At 40.6% G+C, this 17,435-nt stretch overlaps 1 protein-coding gene across 4 annotated transcripts in view; it reads right to left on the bottom strand.

Annotated features, from left to right (window-relative positions):
- Window positions 1–17,435, bottom strand: part of LOC145405982 (cytosolic 10-formyltetrahydrofolate dehydrogenase) — a 123,407-nt gene that overhangs the window by 69,151 nt on the left and 36,821 nt on the right. For 3 of the 4 annotated variants that reach the window (XM_080277162.1, XM_080277163.1, XM_080277164.1), the window contains exons 2-4: window positions 6,122–6,263; window positions 3,811–3,962; window positions 1,914–1,996 (exon numbers count right to left, since the gene is read on the bottom strand). In XM_080277162.1, the coding sequence (XP_080133288.1) occupies window positions 1,914–1,996; window positions 3,811–3,962; window positions 6,122–6,248 (362 nt within the window). In that variant the 5' untranslated portion in view covers window positions 6,249–6,263. Of the gene's footprint in view, window positions 1–1,913; window positions 1,997–3,810; window positions 3,963–6,121; window positions 6,264–13,014; window positions 13,060–17,435 lie in introns of those variants that run through there. The other variant, XM_080277161.1, reaches the window with a different exon arrangement.

Consider the following 17,435-nt stretch of genomic DNA (forward strand, 5'->3'; position numbering starts at 1 on the left):
TTACTATTGTGTTCCTCTGATAGACGGTAATCTGTACACTCCAAAATGCCTAAAGTGCAAACTAAACGTAAGCGTATCGTGCTTACCTTGAAACAGAAGCTGGACATATGCAACAGACTTGAAAAAGGCGAACATTATAAAACACTAATGGCTGAATATAAATGTTAATAGAAATGAAAGTTTACTTTGTTGGAAGAAAAATAAATAAATAATATGCCTGCATTTCATACGTACATCATTTATTTTATTTTCTGCAAAACAGCTGAGTGGCGGGTGAGGGGTGGAGTGATGGAGGTCAGGTAGGGAAGAAGAAGAACAGTCGGAAACGTAAACAAACTCACGTGGGGGCACAGGTGTTGTGATAATTCTACAGTGCAGTCTTAACACATCATCAGTTCACTAATAAATGTTCAAGCTTTTATTTCTATATTTTATTTTTCAATTTTTATGAGTACAGTACATATAATGAATACAGTAATTCGGTAAACAATGGACTGGTGTAATTTGCAGTACTGCTAGTTGCTAGACATTGCACACGTGCGTTATGACCATGGTGTGTGTTTACAAGGCAGTTTTTCAGGCGGAATCTCTTAGTGTAACCCCTAATGTGACTGGTGAGTACCTGAACTGTATTTACTGCTGTGATAGCCTTTGTATAGATTTGACTTGAAAATCAGAAATACGGGAAAAATCTGTAACCGGGAAGGTAAATTCCCCAAGCCACCCGGTTAACTGGGATTGTACTGTATATATATATATACATATATATACCAGAAAAAATATATATAGGTATATATACAATATATACATATATATATATATATATATATATATATATATATATATATATATATATATATAAACTGCATTACATTTTGACCTTACTGTACAGTCACCACTCGTATAACACACGATCCTATAGCGTGAAACTCACATAACATGGAAGGCAAAATCTGACCCCAAAATTTAATCACTACGTGAAAATGATAGACATAATGCTGGTGGAGGAAGCTGCCCATTTTTTTTAACACCATACTACACGGCGACAATAGACATAAGGCGGCCAGAGGCCCCAAATTATGGTTCAAACAGTCATAACACAGCTAACTAGAGTCATAACGCTGTGGGAACACACATTATGTGGCCAGTGATAGTCATAGCATGGGTTGCATCAGCCTATGACATATTGTATGGCTGTCACATGTCTACGCGGGGTGTCATCACGGTCCACTGAGCATTCCTGCCCCAGTTGAGCCTACCCTCTCCCTTCGCTCTGGCTACCCGTATGCTCTGTGATTTTTTTTTTTTTTTCCCATGGAACCCCACTCACACTCCCCTCAGCAAGCCCACAATCTCTTCCTTTCAAGGTGAGGAATCCTCCAGTGTTTGTATGTAATGAAGTCTTTATTAGGTAGGTAAATGTCTTGGAAAAATCCCCTGAAAATTGCCTCAAAAGGTGAACTAAGGGCTGGCTTGGGTACCATGAAATCCTTTAACATGTAAACTATGGCCCTATAACAAGGAATTCCCATAAAACAAGAAATTCAGGGCGCAATATTCCTGCGTTATGTGAGCAGTGACTGTATTTTCAATCAATAGTACACTGTCCTGCAGAAAATGCAACACAGTACACAGTGTAAGAAATTAATATGCATTTACTGTCGCTCACGTGGTCGTCTGGTCAGCTGCAGTGTCACCCCATTACACCAGTCCTTTGTTCAGCTTATGTAAAGTTTGTTCTGTATCTGTACCATTCAGGTGATCATTATATCCCAAACCTGGGTTGTCAAGGTTCTGTTTAGCATGAGTTTACTGTAATAATCTGCATATGCCTGATTCAATTCCGTAATTACATAACCCTACCGTTCCTCTTCCTTTGCTACCGTACCCAAAACATGAGAGATGCACATTACCAGTTAATGGAAGAAGCTCCACGGTGCCGGGGGAGGATGGATGGATGATAGCAGATGGATTTATTCTTGGGGTGATTAATTACCTGAAATACATAAATTTCTGTACAACGAATACTTAAGTAATAGCTTTCTAAAATGTTAAATACTTTTTGGAGCAAGCTCACAAAGGAACAGTGATAACTGCCACTAAGTACACAATATAAAGTCTACAATCACCACTTGCTTTTGGATCAGTTAAACGAATCTATAGTGGAAGCCTCAAAGCCACCTTGCCACTGTAGGTCAAAAGATATGAGAGTACCACATATTGTGAAGTTTCCTTTTGGATTCTCACAACCTGACCTACTGCAATGGGTGCACCAGGCCAATTTAGCCAATGCAGCCAGAATGACTGCAAAATATATGCAGAATTACAAATTACAATATACAAATGGGTCAGTTAAACACCACTATACTGGAGGTCTGAAGAGGCTAGGTGGCTTTGAGGTCTCCACTAGAGAGGTGTTTAACCATTAGCTGGTGGCATCAGTTGCTGAGAAGCACCTAAAAAAATTTTTTTTATACAGATGCCCGCAACTACAGGACTGGAGCATAAATATAGTTACACCGCATTATGTAAGGTTTTAACATAACCTATACACATACGTACTCTACAGCATGTAAGGTTTTAACATAAATCTATATATAGACTCTACAGCATGTACGGTTTTCACATAATCTATATATTGACTCAACAGCATGTAAGGTTTTTACACAATCTATATAGTACAGACTCTACCAAAATGTGGAACAGTTGCTATATTTCATTAAGATAGCAAAAAGGGTGTTGCAAGCATCTGGTTGGTGGAGTGGTATGAGTAGATTGTAGGCTTCTTTACTATGCCTTGTAAAATGACCAAACCTAAAAAGGTACAGTATATATCTCCCTAACATTAGTTTCCTTCCACATCAAATCTCTACTCTTTCTTGTCATTTTCCCCAACCTTCTCTTTTCTTCACAGATCTTGACAACATATTTGTTGTTTCTCTCACTACATATTCGATTATATTGCTTTCTACAAAAGACATAAAAATCTCCAGTGAGTCCTAAGGATTTTGCAAAACAACTTTGACCCCAATGTCTCCAGTAAATGGCAATCGTTCTCTACTAACGGGAGAATGACTCTACCACTCAAATGGAGCATTGTCATCAATGCCATCAACTTCTGCAATTGATAGATTATCATCTGGCTCCTCTGCAGTCTCAGGTTGTGATTCATCACCACTATCAGTGTCATCACTATCACTATCTGATGTAGCATCATTACTAATATCATCAATGAAATCATCATCCAAATCCCAATCTAGAAAAAGTTTTACCCCATCATCACTAACGTTCCTCCTTGTGTGGGACATGATTATGTTTACAATATCCAAATATCAAATGAAAATCAGAAACTGAGGTCTACAGGAGAAACAAAGGAGTGTTGTGTCCTCTCTAAGAGCTGGGAACAGACTTGTGCCCCATACCATCTCTCCACTTCCTAAATATTTCCTCCACCTCCCTTTCATTCTCTGTAATCAACACCAAATCATCAGCATACAACATCTCCCATGGCAGTCCATTTCTGAAGTCATGTGAGAGGGCTTCAAGTACAGTACCATAATAAACAGCAAGAGGCTGGACCTCAGGCAATGGCGTCTTCGTCATGGGTCCACTCCCAACTAATTACGAGAAGTAGAAATTTTTAAAAATGGCAACCTAAGAACACCATGAGACAGCTAAATAAAAGGATGGGGGAGGAGAATCAGAACCCCATGGACTGCATCTCTCCTCTGGATCTGCCATTGGATAGCTTGTGTCCTAAACCACTGATGAACCAGCCGCCCAAAACTCTCAGCTGAATGGTGAACTGACCTCCATTGGTATGAACTGGCTGCAGAAAGGCATCACATTGAGCTCTGGGTCGATGGATTTGTACTGCTCTAATACTTCAGGCAACGCAACACCCTTCTTGCGCCATGACTTGAATTTGAACACCTTCACCCCATCTGCCGCCGCCACCGTTGCTGTCAACACAGAAATACATGCTAAAAATGAAACTTTTGTTACTATCAGGTAATTACGAGTAAATAAAACGTAATGTAAAGCTGTCAACAACATTAAAAGTTATCACTATCGACATCCCAAGCCTAATTTTCAACTAAATGATGGAGTGACGGAGCGACAAAGGATCTGAAAACAAAAGAAGAGGAAACACAAAAGCTGGGGAACTAACAAAACAAACAGCATACTCTCCTGATATACGTCAATCAATATTTCACACACCTCCAAGCCTTCAAATTCCAAGTTTCCAATTCATAGGCAAAACTATTCGCATGTTTATATTTATACATGCACCCCACACAGCTACATAATGTGTACTGTATCACCATTGGTACAGAATGGGTGATCTGCATAAAGAACACAAGCCAGAAAAAAGTTAAAGTCAGTCCCTATCATGAAATCTCTTGTGAACAGTAGGAGGAGAGTACTTAAGGTACTGTAGCTTAGTTCTTCCCCAGTCACACTAAGGTACTTTTCCCTTTATGGGACAGTTCTCCAGTACAACATGGAGAGCAAAGGTGAGCCACAGTACTCTGCACTGATGTACTGTATAGTAGCATAGTTCTTCACCTGCCACACTAAGGTACTTTTCCCTTTACGGGACAATTCTCCAGTGTAACAGGGAGAGCAAAGGTGGGTCACTGTACTCTACACTGATGTATTACAGTGCATTAGCCCAACTCCCCTCATGCAATTTTTTTGCATCGTGGTCTAGAAAGTTAAGTTGTTCCAAACAAATGTGGCCCATTAGCTTCCAATTTCATGGGGTGGTTTGGAATTACTGCTTATGTAATCCGCTTAGAAGGCAACCAACCTCATGTAAAAATGCCTGGACTTAGCAACCTAGTCCCAGGCCCCTGCATTCAGGGACAATACTGGTTTGGATGAAGGATGACAGGATCATACTTTTGAATATTTAAGGGCAGGTGACTGATATATCCCTTAGTGGCATTAAATCACGGTACTGAAGGCCGTGATTATCAAGATGCAGTTTTGTAACATACTTCCCTTTTGGAGATGCTAAGGCTCTGCACTAGTTAGAACTCCAACTGCATGGTCCTGTGCAACTGGAGGCCCTTCCTAACATTACCTAATTGTAATGAGGTCTATAAATGCGTGCACTGCCCGTAGCCAAAGCAGAGATCCTCTGTTTGGCTCAATGGTAACGTGTGCGCATTTAAGCATTTGGGCCTGAGATCAAATATCTGCCAGACAGTGTGATTAACTTGATAAGTTTCATTTCAGTTATTACATTGGTTGGCAGCGGTGTGGGATGTGAGGCAAGGCTTGGTTGGCAATTTGATGTTCCTTGGTTAGCTGACAATGTCCTTGTCCTTATATCCTAGGCATGAGCTGTTCTGTGAGGTCCACAGCATCCCCAGTGGTGGCCTCCAGTGCTATGTTAACATGTGTATTCAAAACTCACCAAATTAATCACCAAGGTGTGAAAAGAGGAGTATAATGGGGTCCATAAATGCACACTTTGCCCACAGCCAAAGCAGGGATCCTCTGTTTGGTTCCGTGGTAACTTGCACGCATTTGGAGCATATGGGCCTGAGATCGAATCTCAGCCAGACAACGTGATTAATTTGTTAAGTTTCACTTCAGTTATTACATAATGGTCTTTGAATGGACTCAAATGTTCAACCAAAAATGCAAATTTTGAATCCAATACCTGTAGGCCACACTGGCTGCAAATACCAGTATATTTCCTATCACTGTGTTTCGAGGAATAAGTCTGGCCGCTCATACAAAGAGAATATATATACAGTATCTGACTGGTTACTACATGTAGCCTACTGCAGTTCCAAAATATCACAACTTTTTCCATACAACTACCACTGTAAAATAAGGGAACTGGCAAATCAGCTATATAGATAGCAACGCAATTCTAAAAGGTAATTTCTCTAAAATCAGATACTGTGGGCTTAATGGCAAAAATTAATGTCAAAAAAGCAGTCATATACAGAGGATTTTCAGTACTGAGTATCAGTTCACTTACAAAATACTGTACTTTAATTCATAAACCTAATCATTATAAAAGTACAAATATAGACCGAGGTATACTGAATCTCCCCACACAATGACCCAAGCTGCCTGTGCATGTCAATGCTGCACCTACCGAGGGGGTCCTCACGGGTGCCCTGGTCCGGGACAGTAAACACACCCACCACCTTGTGTCCATCCTTCACCAGCTGTTTGTACACCTCACCAGCAAAGGTCGACTGTCCTATGATGGCTACCCTCATCCTGTCCAGCACACTCTGACACAAAAACAAACAGTCATTAGAAGCTGTAATTTATTATTAAAACTGAGAGGTTAAGCAGTTAAATACATTAGAACCAAAATGTTAAAATCAGTAACAGTCAATCCCATGTTACCCCATTTGAGGTGTACGTGCCCAAGGCTAGCCCACCTCAGTCCAGCATGTTTATGGGTAGATAACTAGCTTACTTCTCTTAACTGCAACACATTATCTCCACCAAAACCCAGTTTACTGACAGTCACTGACCAAACAAGTGTGGGTACAGTACAGTATATGATAAGGTTTGCCTGCATGCCACATTACATGGCATATTCAACAGCAAGGCAGGTCATGGGTTTCATATGAGACTGTCAGAAATCAGGGGGCTTGACCACACCATTGCATCTCTGACTGGGAAGAAGACAGTAGGCTTCAAAGCATCAATTTGTGACTAAGCATAAGTTAAAGCAAATTATAGCGTACAGTATTCCTAACTCAATCGGCTATTTGGAGGGCTATCAAGAAGGTGGCTTTAATCTTGCATCTTTATTAAAAGGATACCAGTATACCAAGGTTTCAAGATACCGGTACTGTATATTACGGTATAAACTGCTAAGTATGATATGCTATCCGATGTGATCTGGAACATATTCAACAGCACCAGATACCACAGCATAGTCGACAGCAAGGCAGGTCATGGGTTTCATACAAGACCGTCAGAAATCACAAGGCTTGACCACACCATTGCAATCTCTGACTGGGAAGAAGACAGTAGGTGTCAATGCATAAACCTGACTCTAAGCATAAGTTAAAGCAAATTTAGTGTGCAGTATTCCTAACTAAATAGTCTATTTGGAGGGCTATCAAGAAGGTGGCTTTAATTTTGTTTTTTTATTAAAAGGCTTCAAGATACTGTATATTACGGTATATACTGGTAAGCAAGATATGCTATCCAATGTGACATGGAGGTAATACTTAAAACTCCCAATAGCTTACAGTCAATCTGAGGTCCCTGCATTCTCTCCTTCAAACACAACAATACAGTACCTACATTAAAATAGCACATTAATCACAATCCACACATACTGTGTGGTATCAGATACCCATGCAGCAATGAAGCAAACTAATAAATAGACACTCATATCTATAAAAGTGCTTAAGTGCTGATGTGGTGATTACACTGCTGTGATTCTGGTATGCAAAATAGTGCTGCTCAGGAGGTTGATGCATAATTTATTATGTTTAAGTACAGTACTGTACTGTACATAACTGAGACACAATAAGATTTTATGGTGCAGTAGCTATAGCACCTACACCTTATGTGGAATAACCTTGGTAACAATGAAGAAAGAACTTTATGCACATATTCTGTAAATGCTGTGAAAGGCAACTACAATGAATTTTTCTAACCTGATGATTCCTAACCCCTTTTCATCTCTGGAGGGTCACTTTAATTAGTAGCTAAACAATGAAACTCAATCCTACCTCTGACTAAAGCTCATCAAATTTCATGCAACCATAATTTGTGGTAGGTGGTGGCGACCAGCATCCACTTACTTGATGTGGTGCTTCCTACTTCTTCTTTAGCCTTTATCATTCTTTTTCTGTGTCTGCCCTCCTCTCTTCCTATTTCTCCCATCTTTCCTGTCACTTCTTATTGCTTTTCTTTCCTTTACAGGTGGCTTTACATTGAGTGACAAGCCAAATGGTTTCCTGTAAGCCAAGAAACCATTTACAACGCTGGGTGGTAACCATATAACCAAACCATACATGCTCCCTACGTGTTAACCAGTGGGTTGGTGAAGGGTTAGTGCCCCTCAGCGTAAAACTAATAACTTAAAGTCAAATGGCCACCCCTTACGGGATTATGGTGTCTGGCAATAGACAGACAGATAGATTATCTGTTTTTACAGCAGCACATTTTTGTAAGATAAAAAACTGACTGGCATATACAAAAGGATACCGGTAGTGTGTGTACAGTACTGGAATCTGGAAATCCCCCTTTTAGTCTCTCTCACAAAAAAGTTTCTTTAATGCTATACGCACTATGCACTCCACTACAGTAAATGAAGAATCTGAAGACATCTCAGCTGTAATATACAAGATGATGGTGCTTGCAATGCAGTGTGAATATCAGGTCATTATTAAGCAACGTTGGGTCTGGTTAGTACTTGGATGGATGACCGCCTGGGAACACCAGATGCTGTTGGCATAACGTTCTCCCTACGTGTCAAGTGGGGTTGGTGGAGGATTAGTGCCCCTCCCTGTAAAACAATTAACTCTAAGCCCTTGGCCACCCCGTTTGGGATAATGGTGTCTGGCAATGAATGAAAAAAAAACTATGGTACAGTAATGGTAGAGCCAATTGCCATGCAATGACCAGCCTCCACTATTAATCCCTAAACATGTGTTTTGAGCTTCCCAAACTTGTTTACGAAATACTGTAAAGCACCTCTACATAAATCAACTATGGAGATTAAGTCTGTTAAGCAATTTGAATACTATGTGGGAATAAAGGAAAAAGTTGCTAGAATTATGAGAAATATACCATTCACTAAGACAAAATTAATGTTGGTGCAACACTGTATGGAGAGGAAATGTGTATTAAGTGGATAAACCAGTGGTATACAAAGGGTTAAACCAAAACTACTGACCTCCTCCCCACCATGGAGGCTACTACTGGTAGGGTGCACTGTGCACTGCAAATCTGTCTACCAGGAAGATGAACTGTTATACTACAGAATTCATGCTTGTGACAGCAATGGATCAAACATAAATGTTCAATGATTTATGGTACCAAGAGATTTACCAGTGACAGATACAATTAAAACTTTATAGTAAAGTACAATACCTAAAAGTTGCTGGTATTATAATTGGCCTTATGGTGCAGCATGTGAACCACCCTGAACAAAAAGTCAGTGTCACCTATTGCTGGCTCAAACATTCCAAGAACTTCACTGTGCAATACCCTACTTGGTGTCACTGACCTACCCTATATGGTACACATACCTTCTGAATACAATAGATGCATCCTCCTTCTTAAATGTTTGGATACCGTACTTTACTGAAAATTATCACTAAGTAAAAATGAACATGGGTGCAGTAAAGATACCATATACAATAGACGCTCGATTTAACGAACTAATTCAGCCAACCCCCATTCTGTTATCTTGAATTTTCAGCTAAACTGAGTTCTGTAACCAAGACTCAAATATAAAGGAAAATTTTCCGCTATTTCTGCTAAATCCCTGAAGCCAACTCAAATATAACAAACTATGCTAACTCTCAATGTTACATACAGCAGTCTGAACCCATTATTAATACCCCCAGAAATGCATTGTTGTGTACAGAATTCCTTAACAGAATTATGCTTGATTTAATGGAAATATTCTGCTAAATAGGGCAAAAATATCAGGAAAAAATGATTCTGTTATCTCGGGCTTCCGCTACATTGCAGTTCGTTAAGTCAAGCATCTACTGTACACTGTACTGTACTGTATGTATCTCAGGGCAAATGTCAACCTTATATGTAATTTACCTTAAGTACTGTAGGCCTATTTATAAACACATTTCTAGCCTAAAACAAAAGGAAGATTAATCAGTAAAGTAAGGCTGCAGTGTGTGTGGATGGTGCACTGAGTGAATTTTTCTATCTGAATGTTGGATTTAAATAGGGATGTGTAATGTCTCCATGGCTGTTCAATCTGTATATGGATGATGTTGTAAGAAAGCTACAAGATAGGGCAGTGGAGGTTGGAGCAGCCCTAATGAGAGAAGGTGGCATTTGGAAACTTCCTGTTCTGTTGCTTGCAGGCAGATGATAGCTACTGTATCATTAAGTGACAACAAAGAGGCATTGCAAGGCTTGGTGAGTGAGTTTGGGAGAATGTGTAAGAAACAGAATCTAAAGGTGAATGTAGGGAAGAGCAAAGTTGTGGTCTTCGAGAGAAATGAAGTCACTGGCTGCAGAAGCTGGATGGTGAGGAAATGAAAAATGTGAGTGCATTTAAGTACTTGGGTAGCATCAAGAGCAAATATGGAAGTTTAGAGGACGAAGTGCTTGAAAGTGTACAACAGGGAAGAAAGGTTGCTGATTCTTAGAAAGCAGTGATAAGAAGTAGGGAAGTGAGCATGGAAGTAAAAAATTTGCTGCATGACACTACTGTGATACCAACTCTTGAGTATGGAAGCAAAGCTTGGACTTTGTTAGAAGAACACAAGTCAAGAGTGAGAGCAGTGGAAATGAGTTACCTGGCAGGTGCATGTGGAGTTACATGGAGAGATTAACTAACAAATGAGGAAGTGAAGGAAGGTTGTGGTATGTGAATGTGACAGAAAGGTTAAGAGAAATACATTGAGGTGGTTCAGCCACATGGTGAGGAAGGAGAGCAAGAGAGTAATAAGGAGAGTTTATGTGAGTGAGGTGGAGGGGGTTGACCGAGGATCAGATAGGAGGATGGAGTGGAGAGGTACCGCAGCTATATGAGAGACTGGAAAGGGAGGTGTGACCTGAGGGGAGGGCAGAGAAATGGAAGGGGACGGGGTGACATGGAGGCGATCTGTTTGTGACCACCTATTATAGGATTAAGATGTCTGGCTGTAGATAGATAGAAAGTTAAGGGACTGAACTTTTTTTTAAGGGACACCTTTTTTTTTTTTTTTTTACAGTATTACCTATACTTATATTTCCCCCTAAAAAGGAGGGTACCAAAGTAAACTAAAAGACTGGAAACAATGACTACCCGGTAATTATGATGTTGTGAAATAATTAAATATTTTATTAACTCCCTTCGTGGTAGGTGGTGGCGACCATCATCCACTCACTTGATGTAGTGCTACCTACTTCTTCCTTAGCCTGTATCATTCTTTTTCTGTGCCTGCCCTCCTCTCTTCCTATTTCTCCCATCTTTCCTGTCACTTCTTATTGCTTTTCTTTCCTTTACAGGTGGCTTTACATTGAATGACAAGCCAAATGGTTTCCCGTAAGCCAAGAAACCATTTACAATGCTGGGTGGTAACCATATAACCAAACCATACGTGCTCCCTACATGTCAGCAAGTGGGTTGGTGGAAGGTTAGTGCCCCTCCCCATAAAACAAATGGCCACCCCTTATGGGATTATGGCATCTGGAAGTAAATAGATAGATAGATTGATTAAATCCCTTGAAGCCTGATGATGCCCTCTTAATCTACTCTTGTTTCTAGCAGATGATTTTATTCAGCTTAGGACAAGGTCTCCTGTACTGAAAGGGTTTACTATGGTTACAGTTAACCCCTCCAGTTTGAAAAATCTACTCAAAGCTGAATTAAATCATCAAATGGGAAGCAAAAAAATTAAAATGCATCCCTGACCTCAATGGGTTGGAGAAAAGGAGCAAATTAAGAGTGAACATTTGTATGAACCTTAGACAACTGTAAAGTTTTGACAGGCTTATGACTGCAAAGGTATTGTAATTCAACAGACATTGCTTAGCTACCAGTCCATAATTATTTAACTCCTCTCATACCTAGGTGGCAAAAGAGGTCTGGATGATAATGATGATGATCCTGATGGCCTTCATGTAACTCCAAAACTGTGACTACCTGCTTACATACAAGTACAGTAGTTTATGGAAAGTGAGAATGACTCTACCTGCCACAAGGAAGGTAAAACTGGTCAACAGTATTTGAATGACAAGAAAAAAAAGAGAAAAACAAATACTGGATACAGGTTCTTGAAAGCAATTAATCTTATCTAAATGTAAATATCTGGAAATTGTATAAACAGTGTGTACAGTATATAAAAGAAAAAAATAAATGGAGAAAGTAGCTTAGGCAACATTTGCAGCTTATATAATGGTGGCTACAATGGTATTTCTGACCCTGAAGTTTGTTTACTTTTGGATGCCTGGATGAGCAAATGAAGACTGAACAAAACTGAACAGCAGGGTGAAAAAAAAAGTACAGAGTGGAAAATCAGGAGGGGAAAGGAATATGAGGAATCTCCAGAGCACTTCATATACTGGTACTAAATTGTTGCTACTGCACTTGGACACTTGCCATGCATCAGCCTAAGAGTGCTACTAATAATAACAAAGGCATGTGGTACCTATTTCCTAACAGTTTAACAACTGGACTACCTGGTATGCAACATCAGTAGTAATGACCACAGCACTGCATTACATACACAAAGTACAGAGCCTATTATCTGTAAAACTGTGTTATGAGCAAATGATGATCTAAACTGAGAATGTGTGCAGGAAAGACTCAGGTGAGAAATTAATTGTATAATCTGGTGCCATGACAGCAAAGTCACCAAACACTGCCTACCTGGTTGTATAAATAGCACAGACATTAGCCACTCAGCTCACACTCATCAACACAGACTGGTTTCACTGCATAATAGTGTATTCATTTACACTTGCTCTTAAACATCAGTACAGTAGTCAGTATGCTATGCTAACTTCAATGTTATTATAAGAACTGTGTTGAAAATAGTTTTTTTTTTTTTTTTTTTTTTTTTGCGACAATGTCCAGATTAAAATCGTTCGGCAAGTAGCTTACATTTTCTACGGCATGAAACTCATTTCTCATCTAGCAATCTACTCACTTGTGAAATGAACTACTATGTAATTATAATCTATATAATTGATACATGCAACTGCAACAGCAGGCATCAATGATTGCAAGAGAAAGTGCATCTACATTCAAGCTAACATTACCATTTGTGATTTCTGTCGTCTTCAACACTTATTCAGTAAGACCAACCATGGTAACTATAAATAAGTTACCTGTGACGTGCTGAAGCGCCTGTATAATTGAGCACATGAATACATGTCCTTGAGTACCCGCACCCACTACCGTGCCTGGCGCTACACTGACGTATGGCTGGGTTTGTTTTGATGCACTCACACGGTCACACCACCCCTACAGATGCCAACACTCACCAGTTTAACAACTATATCACTCAGTTTTGCATCATCTATTTGCTTAGAATACAATAATACCATGGTTACACCACACACGTATTCACATAAATGCGTTGACAAAATCGTATGTATTCGACACTCGAGCCAGACGAAGCATCAGGCACTGTTGACGAAACAAATGGGTTAACGGGAGACGTACTCGTGACCTTCGCAGAAAGAAAACAAACGCAAGTGATTCCTTGCACCCAGAGAGAGAGAGAGAGAGAGAGATTATACCTTGCACGCACTCGCCTCCTAGATTGTCAACATTCATACACTGAATATGGGATCCTGAAAATTATTGTAATGCTGACTGGTTGTCTGAACAGTTTTCGATACCAATATTTAAACAGGTTCGCCGTACGCTACAGAACATCGTATTGTGTACACTATGACAGACTTCGTGCTGTATGTCACTATTTTTATATGTTGAAGCATCTCATGAAGCAACTCTGTCCGACTGCCTTGCACTAACGACTTTCGGATGCGAGGTGTAAGCTAGACTTAGCGACTTTAACGATGCCTGAAGCTTCAGCATCTAGTACTTTTGTACTTTTCTCCCGTCTACGCAGCATGAGTTCGTTCAGTCTTCTGATACACAACTGCAGGGTTATGTTGCCTGACAACGTGCAGAAGCTGCGTCCAATCACTGATGACACTTGATAGTCTTGCGTATGACGCAGTGAATGCGTCACTGTCGTTTTGACCACTCTCAAGACTGACCCGCTTACACCACAGTCGAGACACTGTGGCGGCAACTGCAGCAATAACCAGTTCCGCCGCATAGATAAGCGATTTTTTTTTTTTTATGTGACCGGCTCTGGGCATAGGCTTCACAGCCTGCTTTCAAGGCCCAGTAGTCCTCCTACGTACCGTACACCTCTTCATGTCACCACTTCGACGCTAACACCCACCGTCCATACTGAATACATGCTAGGGCTGTCTCATACAGGACTGGTGTATTGGTATTAGCGGGGGTATATTTACGACATGTCGGCGGTTCTTCTGGTAGATCAGTAAAGTCTGATATGTGCTTTAGGATATGGAATAACGTACTGAAAATCTGCTGCTATTCAGCTGGAGATGCTTTACCTTACGGAGTAACGGAGGTTGGATTTGACTGTTGTCTTTATACCTCTCATCTTTGTCATTCCCCTTCTTGTGGAAGCTGTATTTTAACAGAGAAAACACGAAGTATGGGCTTTTCCGAAGTTATTTTGGTGTAATTGTTGAATTACGTGATCCATTATTATTATTATTATTATTATTATTATTATTATTATTATTAGGGGAGAAGATGAGAGAGAAGAGAGAGAGGTATATGTGAGCAGAAGGGAGGTGAAGAGACTGGTGAGGGAGAGCAAGAAGAAAGTGGATGAAGAGTGTGGGAGGAATCTGAGTATGAAATGAGGGGAGAGAAAGAAACTGTTTTGGAAGGAGGTAAAGAAAGTAAGCCAGTGTGAAAGGGGAAGTAGTAGGGGAGTGAAAGATAGGAATAATAGATTGTTGGTGGAGAAGAGAGAGAAATTGAGGAGATGGAAGGAGCACTGAGGATTTGTTGAATGTAGAGAGTGAGAGCAGTGCGAGTATAAGTGGTTGGGGAATGACTGGGAGAAGAAGAGACGAGAGGAGGGAGGAAGAGATCAGTAGGGCGGAAGTAGTGGAAGCAATGACGAAGATCAAGTTGAGAAAGGCCCCAGGAATTGATGGAGTGTGTGGTGAAATGCTGAGGTATAGGAGTGAGATTGTTGTGGAGTGGATATGGAAGTTGTGTAGATTGGCTTGGGAAGAGGGAAGGGTTCCACAGGACTGGAAATCAGGTATAATTGTTCCTTTATACAAAGGAAAAGGGGAGAGAGAAGTATGTGGTAATCACAGGGGTATTTGCCTTCTTAGTGTGACTGGTAAAATAGATGGTAGAATACTCATTGATAGGGTTAGGCATATGACAGAGGAGCTAGTTGGAGAAGAACAAGGGGGATATAGGAAGGGAAAAGGGTGTGTAGATCAGATATTTGTTCTAAGATGTTTAGTGGAGAAGTATCTAGAGAAGGGAAGGAAAGTGTATGCTGCCTTCATGGACTTGGAGAAAGCTTATGACAGAATAGATAGGCAAGATATGTGGAAGGTATTAAGAATATATGGAGTGGAGGGGAAATTGTTGAATGCTGTGAAAAGTATGTACGAAGGAGCTAGGGCTACGGTGCGAGTGGATGGTAAGCTGAGTGAGTTCTTTGATCTCAATGTGGGACTGAAACAAGGTTGTGATGTCTCCATGGCTGTTTAATATATACATGGATGGGGTTGTAAAGGAGGTGCAAGGTAGGGCAGTGGATGTGGTGGCTCTAATGAATGCGGGTGAGATTTGGAAGATTCCGGTGTTGCTGTTTGCTGATGATATAGTATTGTTGAGTGAAAATGAATGGGAGTTGCAAGGTTTGGTGAATGAATCTGGGACAGTGTGTAGGAGGAGGAATCTGAAAGTTAATGTAAACAAAAGTAAAGTTATGGTGTTTGAGAGGAATGAAGTCATAGAATCTACAGTGAGGCTGGATGGTGAGGATAGATATGGAGAATGTGAGTGCATTCAAGTACCTGGGTAGTGTGATGAGTAAGGATGGAACTTTGGAGGAAGAAGTGCGTGAAAGGTTACAGCAGGGAAGGAAGGCTGTTGGTTCACTGAAAGCAGTGATGAGAAATAAGGAGGTGAGTATGGAAGTTAAGAAGTCATTGCATGATAGTACTGTGATCCCTACCCTGACGTAAGGAAGCGAGGCGTGTACCTTGGAAGAGGGGAACAAGTCAAGAGTGAGAGCAGTGGAAATGAGTTACTTAAGAGAAGCATGTGGAGTGACATGGAGGGACAGGTTGACGAATGAAGAAGTGAAGGAACATTGTGTGGTGGATGTGGATGTTGCTGAGAAGATTAGAAGAAATACACTGAGGTGGTTTGGACATGTGGAGAGAATGGAGAATGAAAGACTGACTAAGAGGGTGTATGTAGGTGAGGTGGAGGGAGGGAGAGGGAGGGGTAGACCGAGGATGAGGTGGAGGGATGGAGCTGAGAGGTATATGAGGGAGGGGGGCGTGAGTTGAGGGGAGGGTAGTCAAATGGTGGGTGACAGAGCGACTTGGAGGCGTTTTGTCTGCGGCCACCCTTTGCGGGATTAGAGCGTCGGGCTATAGATAGATAGATTATTATTATTATTACACGGACTGGTCGGTCGCATCACAGGCAAACAGTAACTGGTACCGGTAATGATGTCGGGACCATTAGGCCGTATTATTTTCGGCCTTGATCCTGTTAGGCCGTTAGAACATTAGGTTGTATGGAGTGTAGACCGTAACACAGTCAGGCCGTGAGATGCTTAGGTTGAAGGGTGATAGAATCATTATACCTGTACCTACGGTATACACACACACACACACACACACACACACACACACACACACACACACACACATATATATATATATATATATATATATACAGCGGGTTAGACAGTATAATTATATCTGCATATATATATATATATATATATATATATATATATCCGACTCTGGGCAATGGATTCAGGGCCTGTCCCAAGGCCCAGTAGTCCTCTTACACACCTATACATGTCAACACTGTAAACCCCCACCGTCCATATTGAATACATGCTGGGGCTGTTTTACACAGGATTGGTGTTCTGGTATCATCGGGGATATTTTTACATGTCGGCAGGTCTTCTGGTAGATGAGTAAAGTCTGCTTTTTATGAAATTTAAATCTTCAAACTGTTCCCTGCCCCATCCGGGATTCGATCCTGGATCCATTAGGAATGATTAAGGCCGTCTCTCTCTACCGATTCAGCTATATATATATATATATATATATATATATATATATATATATATATATATATATATATATATATATATATTACATTCAGCTTAATGGTATGTCGAGATATTATGTTCCAAGATGTAGTGATGAACAAAACTTCAGCACCGCCATCTTGATGAAGTTTGCTTAATTAGGATGTAAACAGTTTGGGCTGTATGTTGTTTAGGCCGCATGTTGTTCGGCAGTTTGCCAGTTTGGACGTTACGGCCTATGACTTACGGCCCAAACGACCGGTATTACTTTTGAATCACACCAGGAACAATAGGAACAACATGATTTGATGTCCTAATCAAAATCCATTCCGGCTCAGACAGATCAGTCTACGTATTGAAGTAATAATCTGTCATTTCACCCACGTC

Source organism: Coenobita brevimanus, chromosome 69, assembly GCF_032717465.1.
Source record: "Coenobita brevimanus isolate Jiangsu-jjx chromosome 69, ASM3271746v2, whole genome shotgun sequence".
In the NCBI taxonomy this organism is placed as follows: Eukaryota; Metazoa; Arthropoda; class Malacostraca; order Decapoda; family Coenobitidae; genus Coenobita; species Coenobita brevimanus.